This window comes from Anthonomus grandis, chromosome 10 (assembly GCF_022605725.1).
Source record: "Anthonomus grandis grandis chromosome 10, icAntGran1.3, whole genome shotgun sequence".
Taxonomy (NCBI): domain Eukaryota; kingdom Metazoa; phylum Arthropoda; class Insecta; order Coleoptera; family Curculionidae; genus Anthonomus; species Anthonomus grandis.
Window position 1 is genome coordinate 26376841 of NC_065555.1, and position 12424 is coordinate 26389264.

Consider the following 12424-nt stretch of genomic DNA (forward strand, 5'->3'; position numbering starts at 1 on the left):
AAACTAGGCAATTCGCTATACTCACACGTCAAACGTCAGCGTTGTCAACTTCATTACCGTTATTTAATATATTTCTTGTTGGCAGCACTAAAAATATTCAGAGTGACCAACATCAAAAGGACACAAGGCGGTGGTCATTTTTGAGTATTGTGGCCATATGCATTAGCAGTCCAGGTATATTTATAAAATTCGTGTATATGTTAAGAGATGCGTCCATATGTAATATATTTTCTTTTTGATTCTTGACTTTTGTAATAATACTTTGTAATTTTATTGATAGATTGACTTGTAATATAATATGGTGATTAGATGTTTTAATATGCGCACTTATTTAGATAATGCATAGCTGTCTAGTTGCACGTAATTCATACTAATTTAACCCTAAATGTGCACAACCCAAAACTCTAACCGCACCAGCCGCTTTTTCTCTAATATTACAGCCGGTGCTGTGGTAGGTATACCGATGCAGCATAGCGCAGCTCACCAGGGGTCAGTTCAGCATAGCCATCCGGTGCTAGGCGGCCGGAGGGGGCAGGGCAGGAGACTCCCACCAACGCCTTCTAAACCGTCCACTTTGCAACTGAAGCCAGGGACCATCAATTTTCCGAAACTCAATGCCAGTCCGACGCATGTGAGTATAATATTTAATATTTTATTATCAAAAAAAAACTAATATAAAAAATCCATACTTTCAAATTTTTTGTTGAAAAACTGTGCTTCTTCATATAGTTCTTAATAAATTATTAACATGCTTACCTTTTCCCGATAGCTAGAAAAAAATATTTACCCCATATTTTATTCTGGTCGTAAGAAAAATTTTGAAAACTCAAATCAAATCAAATATTTATTAATATAATATATAGTATGTGCTTGTACAAGTCAAGATATAATAAGTCTAATGACTAAAAATATATATACAAATAAATATAAAACATAATTAAAATCTAAACACAATTTATATAAAATATAACAAACAGAACACCTGTAAGAGAACAAACCTTCGTATAGAATCATCAGTCAAAGAAAATTAAAATTGCTTTCCAAGTATTCCTCAAAAGAATAAAAGGCACCATTTACCAAATATATTTTAATTTTCCTAAAAAATATCTTGGTTTTGAGATTAAGATTTCTTATATGGACATAATAACAATAAAGAACTGGATACAGTAGTCAGAGCCTCGTCTGGTTCTAGGGAGCCTATGATAGTCTGTGATAATATTTCTACTATGTCTGGTGTTGTAATGGTGTATATCTAAATAAGTTCTAAACTGTGACATGGTATTAACAATGTAAACCAAACATTGATAGATATAGGAGCAAGGAAATGCAAGTATATGGAGGTGTCCGAAGTACTGTCGACAACAATCCCTATAACTCTATCCCAACCATAGTCCTGATACATCTTCGTTGAAGCCTAAAGATTTCCTATGCATTGGTAGAACTGTCTTAGTTCAGAATTGCATAGCACATATTTGCAGAAATGTAACCATAGTAGGCAGACAAAATAGTAGACGAGGATGTAATAGCCCTTAAAGATCTTATCATCAAGTATTCTACATAGGCTACCTGATAGGTGATATATATTATGATCTCTCCATGTTAATTTATGATCTAAAACAACTCCTAGAAATTTTATGTGTAAGACTACACCTAGTATATTAAGTGAATTTCTTTTTAAACTAAAATTTAACTTGTTGGTCTTCGATGCATTTAGGGAAAGTCTAAAAAGCATTTATGAAGATTTTTATTATATATGGCCTATCGTTTATCATGTCCAATACAGGATCAGAAGCGGAGTACCCAAGAACAGTACTCGTATCATCTGCAACGTTTGAAAGAGCATTAATGTATATAAGGAATGACAGAGAACCAAGGACAGAAACCGGTGGAACATCATGACCCATGCTCCTCTCAGTTGACACACTGTTCATAAAATAAACATATTGGCAACGACTCTGAAGGTATGACTCAATTAGTCTCACACTATTAACATTCAAATGATATAATAAGGATTTCATGAGGAACATAATGAATTGTTTTGGTGAGGTCGTAAAAAGACGTATATCAATCCATACCCAATTCTTATCATTCCGTGATATTTTGTGTGGGTCTATCTATTGCCAATGTTAGATTTCTAAAACCAAATTAAGAGTCTGTAAATAGATAATTTTTTTCAAAATAGATGGTTTATTGATCTTTTGAAATTGACTCAAAAGTTTTAGCAACTATGGGAAGAAGAGAAATTGGGCAGTTATTTGTTAGTTCCTCTCGTATCCATAAATATAGAAACCACTTTCGTTCTTTTAAGTATATCCGGGAAAATACTGGCAGAAATACACTGGTTTATTAGTTTGGGCTACGGAACAACAGAACAACTATAAGTTCTCTAAGAGTTTGAACTATCCTAGCAAACTATTAGAATATATATACAAAAGCAAACTATTTGAACATTTGCATTCAGTCTGCTATAGTAAAGCTTGATTGTATTGTTATCAAGCAAAATTCTTTGCTATGTAAAGGCGTTATTTATAAGCAGAAGCTATGATGTCTCCAGAAAAAAACTGTATCTGCCTTATCATGTATTATAGATATTCTTGACTACATAAAAAGAAAAAGCAAGCTAAATTAACTTACACAATTTTTTAGTTTAGTATTGAAAACAATAAAAAAAGACCACATACATGCATGTCACCTACAGTCTGTTTAGGATGTACTCAGTACTGATGCTAAAATAAGAATAACTTTTACCAATAGCTTTTAATCTTAGTAAACGAAAATCCTAACTTCTTATATAAGTCCATGGGTAACTAAAGACAAGGTTAAAAGTTTAAAACGACTAAAAATTAATAAAAATGGCATCTACAATAATGATAAAAATCTTAATTAATTAACGAATAAATAATTGGACGTTGAAAACGTAAAACTTACATTAAGATACGTGAGAATGGAACCAAACATGGATTTACAAAAACTTTAAAATTATATCATTATAATACGAAAATTGTTTTATAAACAAGAAATGAGAACGAAAGAACCATATCAATTCTCAAACGATGGCGTGCGCCTTACTAAAGTATGGTACACGTAATTTGCAAAAATAGATTTTAATAAGTTGGCTACAGATGGCGGTACTGGAATAATACTTAAAAATAAAATATAAATGTTTTTGACTCTTTAATATGAGAGAATGAAAAGGCGTTATAAATTAGCATTAAAAATTAGAGAATTAAAAAAATTGTGTGGATGAATGATTTGTTTGATCATTGACACATGTAATACCATTATTCTGTATCGCTCTATTTATCTCTAAAATTTCTAGTAAATCTAGTTTATTACTTTTATGGCAAAAATGTAATTATTTGTTGTCTAAAAGAGGATCGAATTTATGGCTATTGAAATTGTATGTGTCTAGCAAAATTAGATTTTATATTTGAAGGGCAAAGATTGCGTTTTCTAGTCTTTTCGATCTCTTTACAATGTTACTTTTACTGTTTGGCCGATATAAAAAATTTTCACTTACTAAGTGATAACTATTTCACTTACTTTAAGAGTTCCTTTTCAATAAAAAATTCTTCACCATTAGCGGATGAATTAAAAGATCTGCCTTTACCACCCGCAATCTTTCTAGTCTCGTTTGACGTCTTTAACCTATTCCCAAGCATCCCCCCAGGTGATTGTGTATCGTTGGTGACAGATCTTCTTAAGGAATGTATCAGTATACCTCCTATAAACCTATGTCCGAAAATGCTTATAAAATGCCAAAAAGAATAAAAAATACAGAAAAGTAAAAAGTAAACTTCAAAAAAATATGGGAACTTTTATTTAAATTTTGTTGCCTAAGAAAAACATATCAAAAGATAAAGAATGCAAGAAATAAAGTCGATTGTTGGTCAAAATTTAAATACACTCAACCGTCAAATTTTTATTAATGATATCGTTGCGTATTTGTACACATTTCCAGTAAATAAAATATTAGTTTGGTTAATGTTAGTAGGTAATTTATACCAGTTTATAGTGACTTTTCTATACGTGAGAGTTCTTAAAACTTTCATTTCAAATAAATTACAGTAACAGAGAAATATGTGATATGCATTTTGTGTACAGTATTGCGCAAGGCAATGCCTACAAAGCTAGACGTAACGTAAACTTACCTCAACCATGAAGGTTTGGTAATACGTGAGAAGTGATTATCGAATTTTGCCTCTTATACCTGCATTTTAAAAAATTCACAATTATTTCGCGGTGCGTCACCAGGTAGCAACTATTAATTCCAATCTTAATATCATTTTGGAATGGGGTGAGTGCAATCAAGTTTAACGCAGCTAAGACTCAGGCTGTTGTATTTAGAAAATAGGCTACCTCATTCGCCCCAAGCCTTATTATTCAGGATTACTTTTCCGCTATGTTTGTCAGTTCGCTTGTTAGGTGTGAAGGTTGAAAGCAATATGTATATTCATGATCATGTAGTAGGAATAGCAAAAGGGGTTTCCCAAAAACTTAATGCTGTCTTTAAAAAGGAAAAGGCTATATACACCGTAACTCAGATTTGTCCATCTTTGCGTGTTGCTGTCACATATGAAGCTTTGCACCAAAACACACTTAAGGCTGCTTGATTTGGTCCAGAAGAGGACCTTATTTCTTATCGGAGAACCAGAGATAACTAGAAGTTTTGACTCCATATGTGATATCGATACTATTAGAGTAAATGCTTTTCCGAACTCACCGATATAATTCCTAGAGCGTTGCTATATTTATAGAGAAGTGAAAGTCTGTGGAATCAACTATTATAGCACGTTTTTTCCGAATATTACATCTTGCAGAACTTTAAAAAAAAATATCTACAAATACCTTCGTAGCACTGGCACTACTCGGGTACCATAGGGTTTGGCCTTTAGTGTCACTGTATTTCTTAAAAAAAGATCATTTATCCTAATAGCATGTAATTTAAAAAAAGAACTAAAACTAGTATAATATATAACTCATTTGTCACAGATACAAACTCATTCGGCGCACGCCACCCCACACTCACACCCGCACAGCTTCCCGAGGGATCGAGAACCTCTAAGGGAGTTTGGTTGGGTTGTGCCTCCCCCGATGGCGCCCCTCTCCGGCCCCGCCCATAACACTAGTAATCCCCATAACAGGACTATGGTGGGGGATAATCCCCAAGTGCCGCTCAGCTTCGAGCAAGCGGTTCAGCTGGGGAGAGGAGGTAGAATGCTGCCTAGTCCGGTGCCTAATGGGTATAAACCCAAAGTTTCACGGTAAGCATTATTTTTTTATTTTTATTTTATTTTTTAACAGTACAGCCCAACAGTATAAACCATTTACAGAGCTTAAGGTTACAATAATGTTTTAACAATTTTTAAGATATAATAAAGACATACATAAATTAAAACTTAAATATTCTCCGCGACATCATAGTATAAACTATATTTTAACAATTTATAGCAATAATTTTAAGCTTCCTATACAGTGACCGTCTAAAGTTCCGCATAAATTCGATAAAAATTAGAGACATGATTTTTTAAGAAAAGAAATTTTTGTATACAGGGTGGAATAAAAAAAAGATATGACGTCATTGGTCATTTTTTTAAATGGAATGTTATATTTTTTATTGCATTTATGAAATATAGGCAAAATTCCAAGCAAGTTTCGTATAACACACCTTATCTCAAAACTCAACTGTTTCAGAAATATTTACATTTAACCAACAAGAAAGCAAGTAAGTACGTCTATTTATAAATTAAGAAAACATGAAAGATATAATGTTATAAACTGTGAAAACTCTTATTAATGTATGAAGTGTTCAAACCGATCCCCATTCTTGGTAGAAAGCAAGAGGGTTTACAAACTCATGTAAAACACTATCAATTATTTTGGATGATATACGTCTAATTTCATATCTAATTCTATTTTTTAAATCTTCTACGTTGTTTGGCTTTTCAATATAAACTTTACTCTTCAAGTACCCCCATAGAAAATAGTCGCAGGAATTTAGATCTGGTGACCTGGCCGGCTCCTTTATTGGCCCTCTTAGTCCTATTTATCTTCCTGGGAACACTGTATCCAAGTAATTACGGTCAACTCGAAAGAAATGTGGCAGTGCGCCGTCTTGCTGAAACCACAAATTATCTGTCGGGACAGCAGGGTCTTGTTCGTCTGGGTATAGGGCAGCCAAAGCAAGGATCTTCTTGAAGAAAGTTTAAATAGCGTTGTCCTGTTAAATTTTCTTCGAAAAAGTATGGCCCTATTACTTTATTTTCCACGATACCATCCCAAACATTAATAGATTTACGATACTGTGTATGAGCCTCAGTTGCCCACTGTGGATTTGACACTGACCAGTACCGATAATTTTGGCGATTTACGACACCGTTTAAACAAAAAGTTGCTTCAACCGAAAACAAAACTCGTAACACAAACTGACGGTTATTATTGCAAATATTCATCATTTGCTGGCAAAATCGGTTTCTTCGATAAGGATCGTCCTCATTTAATTCGTGTATTAGTCTAATTTTATAAGGGTGGTATTCATTTGCTTTTAAGATGCGTCTTACTGACAATCCGGCTGTATTATTATCAACTGAAATTTCTAAAGTTGCATTGTTTAAATTTTCTTCGACGGAGAGCAGAACATTTTATTTTGTTTCTTCAGAAATTTTTGGACGATCTGATTTTGGCAAATCCCTAACATGTCCTGAAGTTATTTGTGCTCTATTCTACTAACTGTTCACTGAGAAATAGAATGGTTTGGGTATTTGGCATTAAACAGTTTACTTACTTCTTTTTGTGTGCGCACTCGATCCCCATACCCTAGCATCATCAAAATTTCAATTCGTTGGGTTTCCGTTAAATTAGCCATAAGCTATTCTAATAAAAACTATTAATTTTCGAACTGACAGTGACATTCGAAAATGGAGATTCTTTACAAGTGCAACCATGAAAATAAAAACAATTATTAGTATTTATAACATTAATTTTCTCCACGATTTGACATTAATTTGTAAATAGACGTACTTATTTGCTTTCTTGTTATTTAAATGTAAATATTTCGGAAACAGTTGAGTTTTGAGATAAGGTGTGTTGTACGAAACTTGCTTGAAATTTCGCCTATATTTCATAAATGCAATAAAAAAAATAACATTCCATTTAAAAAAATGACCGATGACGTCATATATTTTTTTTGTTCCACCCTGTATACAAAAATTTATGTGAAATACAAATACAAATACAAAATCGTTTATTTGTCAAAATAAGAAAAAAAATACATTTTATGAAAAAAAAAGTATGACAGTTCATCGATTATAAAAAAACCGCTTCACATGCTCCTTATAAAGGAAAGCATATTATGTGAACTATCCTATACATAACAATAATACGCAACTTAAAATAAAAATCGATGGGTCCAAGTGTTTTCTCAAAAAATCATGTCTCTAATTTTTATCGAATTTATGCGGAATTTTAGGCAGTCACTGTATAAAAATAAGCAACCACAAATTAATAACCCTAAAATAGAATATATTATATTTGTATACCTAAATCTCAATAACCGAGAATTGGTAATTCATCTTGGCTGACTCTACATTCAACACTACAATACACTAAATCTAACAGCGTATTAGACTAATTTAACATATTACTTTAACTCAAAAAATTAATTAACATAGGTGTCTTTGGGCACATTGAAATCGCCAATTATCAGAAAGTCGCCAGTTATGTCTAATTGTAATAGCATATCAAAGAATCTTTCAAACTTCTCACCGGTTATTTTGGAGGTATATATAATACAAGCACAAATAGTGGTTTATAATAAAGCAAAGATTTACATATAATAAAATCTATACCAGGTGGGGCGTCGCCGAGCGGAACATAGGAAATCCCATGTAAATTTTAAGGGGGTCAATTATTGGCTTCCCTGTACATTTTACAGAAAAAAATGTAAGATAACTTTTTGAAGAGACCAATTTGGCAAACCCTCGTGCAAAGTTTCAAAAAATTTTAATAAGCGAATCTTGAATTATTCAATTAATTAATGTCATTGCAAAATTACCAAATTTTCGGTTCAGGTAAAAGCAGACACCAACCACCAGCAAACAGTTTGTTATAAGGCTTTATCAAATCTGACGTACAGCCGAATACAAGAAATGCTTTTTTTTCGTTTTATCAATCTCACAACCATACATTCAAAGTAAGACACGTTAACATTACTTTTTTATCTAAACTTTTATTTAATATAACGATGAAGTTAAACCAATAACAATTATTATTATCGATTATAAAAAAATAATTTTATCATACTTAGAATATAATTAAACCAATAGCAGTATCTGAAATATTTTCAATTTGTTTTCCCATCAAGCCTATCTGGTCCATTTCAACCATTAAACCTATTGTTAGTAAATTCGAGTTCAAAGACATTGCAATAAATAATTGTAAATGTTTAACTAAGAAGATCAAAAATATATCCGAAAAAAAAAGAACAGAACTCTTAATATTTTACTAAGTGTGGAAAAATAAAATAAAATAAAATAAAATAAAATGCAATAACTTTTTTAAAATTATGGGCCGGGCAACCATCCATTTGGTACCAGATCATTTGATCTTCCTGAACAGCTTCTTCCAAGGCGGGTCCAATTTGATTCTGAAATAAGTCCAAATAGGTTTCAGCTGTTAGGTTATATTCCATAAAAAAGAGTCCAATGATATGGTGTCCGATAATTCCCACGAATACATTTGTTTCTTGGGGATATTGTGTCCGAGTATGAACAAAGCGATGTTCATTTTCTTGGCTCCAATACCGGCAATTCTGAACATTTGGTTCATTGTTGAGTGTAAATGTACATTCATCGGTAAAACAAATATTTAAAAAAAAAATCCTATCATTATTTGCTCTTTCCATCAATTCAAAACAAAATGCGATTCTTCGCTCTTCATTTCCTTCCTGCAGCTCTTGATGTTTTTCGAATTTATACGAATAATATTTGTATTTTTTTAGTGCGCAATACCGTTGTAAGATGTTTATTTATCTCTTGCCCAAGAACCTTCGTACTAACCTTGTATCTTGTTGTCTTGTTGCATCTTATTTTCCTCCACACTCAGTAGAATATTCATATCTCTGTTCTCTCTTTCTTCGGCTCTATTTTCGATATCCTGAGTTGAACATTCACAATTATTTATTACGGTACGTTTGGACTCGAACTTATTGACAATACGTTTAATAGTTGAAATGGACGGAATGGGCTTAGTGGGGAAATAAACTGAAAACATTTCAGATACTACTCTAAAACTGTTTCTTGCATAGTGCTACTTAATTATGGCTATTTTTTCGTCGATTGAATAATTCATACTTGTTTTCAAATATCAACTGTTACTGATTTATTGACACTTTTCCTCACGTGAGTGACAATATTCATTTTACCGGTGCCCGTTTGGTTTTACCTGAACCGAAAATTTGCTAATTTTGCAGTTACATTTAATTGAATAATTCAAGATTCGCTTATTAAAATTTTTTGAAATTTTGCACGAGGGTTTGCCAGATTGGTCTCTTCAAAAAGTTATCTTACATTTTTTCTGTTAAATGTTCAGGGAAGCCAATAATTGACCCCGTTAAAATTTGGGTTTTCTTATGTTCCGCTCGGCGACGCACCACTCGGTATGTACTAATGGCTTTAAATAAGTTTCTGCGATTAAAATTTGTTTTAAGGAGTCGTATTCTTTTCGTGAATTTAGTAGTCAGCTCATTCTTTATGGTCTATTCTTTGCGCCTGCTTCATTCCTAGATATTTGTAAGATTCTTCTTCGTCAATAGCATTAATTATCTGACCGTTTTCTGTTTAAAAATCACCTGGTTGTAGTTTACCCTTAATAATGTTCACATTTCGGCACTTATTTAGTCCAAAAGTCATTTCTATATCTAGTCTATCTGATCTAGTTGATTTCGTATTGCCATAAGAATTGTCAAGTCATCCATATAAAGTAGATGATTTACTCTTATTAGTTCTCTATTATCATTTTTTTAAGAAGTGCCATTTTCGTCGACTTTCCTTTCATGTAGGCATGCTGATTTTTATGTAGTTATGATTCTCTTAGAATCTCCTTTGTTATATACTTGTCTATAAGCCTTTCTATAGTTTTCATTATAAATGACTGACTGGCTTATTGTCCTAAAGGACGTTAGTTGGCGGTAATCTTTCCTGCCTAGTTTTTAAATAAAGACCACATCAGCCGCCCTTCATTCTAATGGAATATACCCCATCGCAATGCTGGCCTCAAGAGCTCTCTTTAAGTATGGGAGTGTAGTTTTAAAGCCTACCTGCAGCATCATATGTATGATTCTATCAGGCCCCGCAGCCTTATATGGACTAAACTTATCCACTGCCCAAGCTATGGCTTCGTTTGTAAATATTTTGGTGAAGTTCTAGTCTAGTTCCTCGCAATAAGCCAACATTTCCTTCTCCAAAAAAGTGAGCTTTGCGAAGAAGCTCGATAGTGTTTTCTTTGTTTGAGGTCTATCGTTCACCTTTCTCCAAGCATCCTTTCTCCGTTTTCCTGTTTCTGTCAGAGCCCAGTAGCTTCAGAAATCGAGCTGTGTGTGAAAGAGATTTTTATCTGAGGCGATTTCGAATCAGACCATCCTATAGTCGGACATAGCTATGTCCTGTGATACCCCCAAGTGTTTGACCCTATGCACAAATAACCATGTGACCAGCGTTATGACGATAATCTCTTGTTTAATTCAATTAAAAAAAGTCGGTTTCGCAATTGCGCTTGCTACCTCAAGATTTTCCAAAACTACATATTCTAATAATGCCGTATCTCTCGCTTTAGTGTCTACAATACTTCCCCATACAATGATGCGCATTTGCGGCACCTCCTGCTATTAGCGGAAAAATGCTATATCTATTTTATCTTATTAACATTTTTAATTCTTCCGTCAGGGGAACTTCATACTGAAGATATAAACTACATATTATTAACTTGTATTTTGTGTCGCTTACCATGTACTCTAGGCCGAGCTGCCGCAGTATATTTAGAATATACTTGTGGCAAAGCTGTCAGTTGAAGCTCCCTAGACGCTAGAGGCTATGATTTTTAATCCGGTTGGCCCCTCTTATTTGTTTCCTAAAAAAGTAAGGCTCTTGTATTAATACAATTTATCCAATCTTACCAGTCATAATGCGCGCGAATTCGGCGGCGGCATCTCGATTATGTTATGTATATGTAGGGATAGCTCACTTAAGGTTCCTTTTTGGTGGCTTGGAGGTTTCGGCTGAGATAGCTCGAACAGTGACCAGTTCGAAGAAGAGTGTTCACCTGGCCTTCTCGAATCAAGTAGCAACCTTCCTGCTTACCATAAAGTGAAGGTTAAACCTTCTGGTCTCCCCTTTCGTCCTCAGATGTAGCAAGCTGGGGAGTTTAATCCCTTTTTTTGTATGTCAAGGATCTCCCTGACATACTTTAAATCTGGCCGCTCCAGTATCCTTAGAGTGAAGAAGAGATCTCCACCGGCCATAGGGCGTCAGATGATTTTACCGCAGTGAAGATGTGGCTGCCCTCGATCAGTGGTGGCAGGAGCTCAGAAGCCAGTCTCTCGAAGGCTTCTCCTCTGCTGTGACCAGAAACCAGCTAGTCTCTGTAAGACCAGAGTTTCGGAAGTGGAGCTCGGCCTTGGTCCTCCTTATCTCAGAGATAAGCCTCAGGCACCTCCTCTTTGGTTATATTCCCACCTTCTCTGGCCGACCTAAAACTAACCTACAGCGGGATTCTGTAGCGTATAGAAGTTCACTGATTGATTTTATTCCATACGTCCTGAACTCTATGCTCGAAAAATGTCCTCAAAACGCGACACAATTGATCGCTTTAAAGCGATACGTCGAGACGTCTAGTTTAAGGTTAGGAACATATTGCTAAACTACTCCGAAGGCCAAAGAAAAATTAATAAACGTAAAATAAATCTAAATTTTAATTTATTTATTATGGCTTCGGCCTCAAACCCTTTGGTAGGTTCCTGTGGCATAAAAATTTTATGTGACTTAGAATTGCCATATATAAGATTTTTTCCTTGTTCGATGGCGTTCGATGGGGCAAAATATAATTTAATAAAAATTGTTCCATTTTTTTTTACTCTAAATAGATTAGGGAAAGAATAACTTTCTCCCTCATCTGACGTCTCTGCCAATTTGCTGCTTAATTGCACCAACCGCTCCTCCTCTTTAGCAGCTAATATGTTAGCTACATTTCAAGTCGCAAAATTGGTAATGAAACTACAATATAAAAATAAGTATTGCAAATAACATACAAGCAAGGTTCTCTCTCTATACAAGCAAAAACAATTATCAAAATAATAAAGTATACTAATAAGGTATACCTACCTAAAGTATACGGCCTAAATTAATTAATACACATAGTATAGCTAATAATA

The 12424-nt window shown here is 33.8% G+C and overlaps 1 protein-coding gene across 15 annotated transcripts in view; it reads left to right on the top strand.

Moving 5' to 3' along the window:
• The window catches only part of LOC126741664 (voltage-dependent calcium channel type A subunit alpha-1), a 771245-nt gene that overhangs the window by 749141 nt on the left and 9680 nt on the right, over nucleotides 1–12424 (top strand). For 13 of the 15 annotated variants that reach the window (XM_050448203.1, XM_050448189.1, XM_050448197.1 and 10 more), the window contains 2 exons: nucleotides 441–631; nucleotides 4993–5264. In XM_050448203.1, the coding sequence (XP_050304160.1) occupies nucleotides 441–631; nucleotides 4993–5264 (463 nt within the window). The remainder of the gene's footprint in view (nucleotides 1–440; nucleotides 632–4992; nucleotides 5265–12424) is intronic. The other 2 variants (XM_050448199.1, XM_050448200.1) reach the window with 1 other exon arrangement.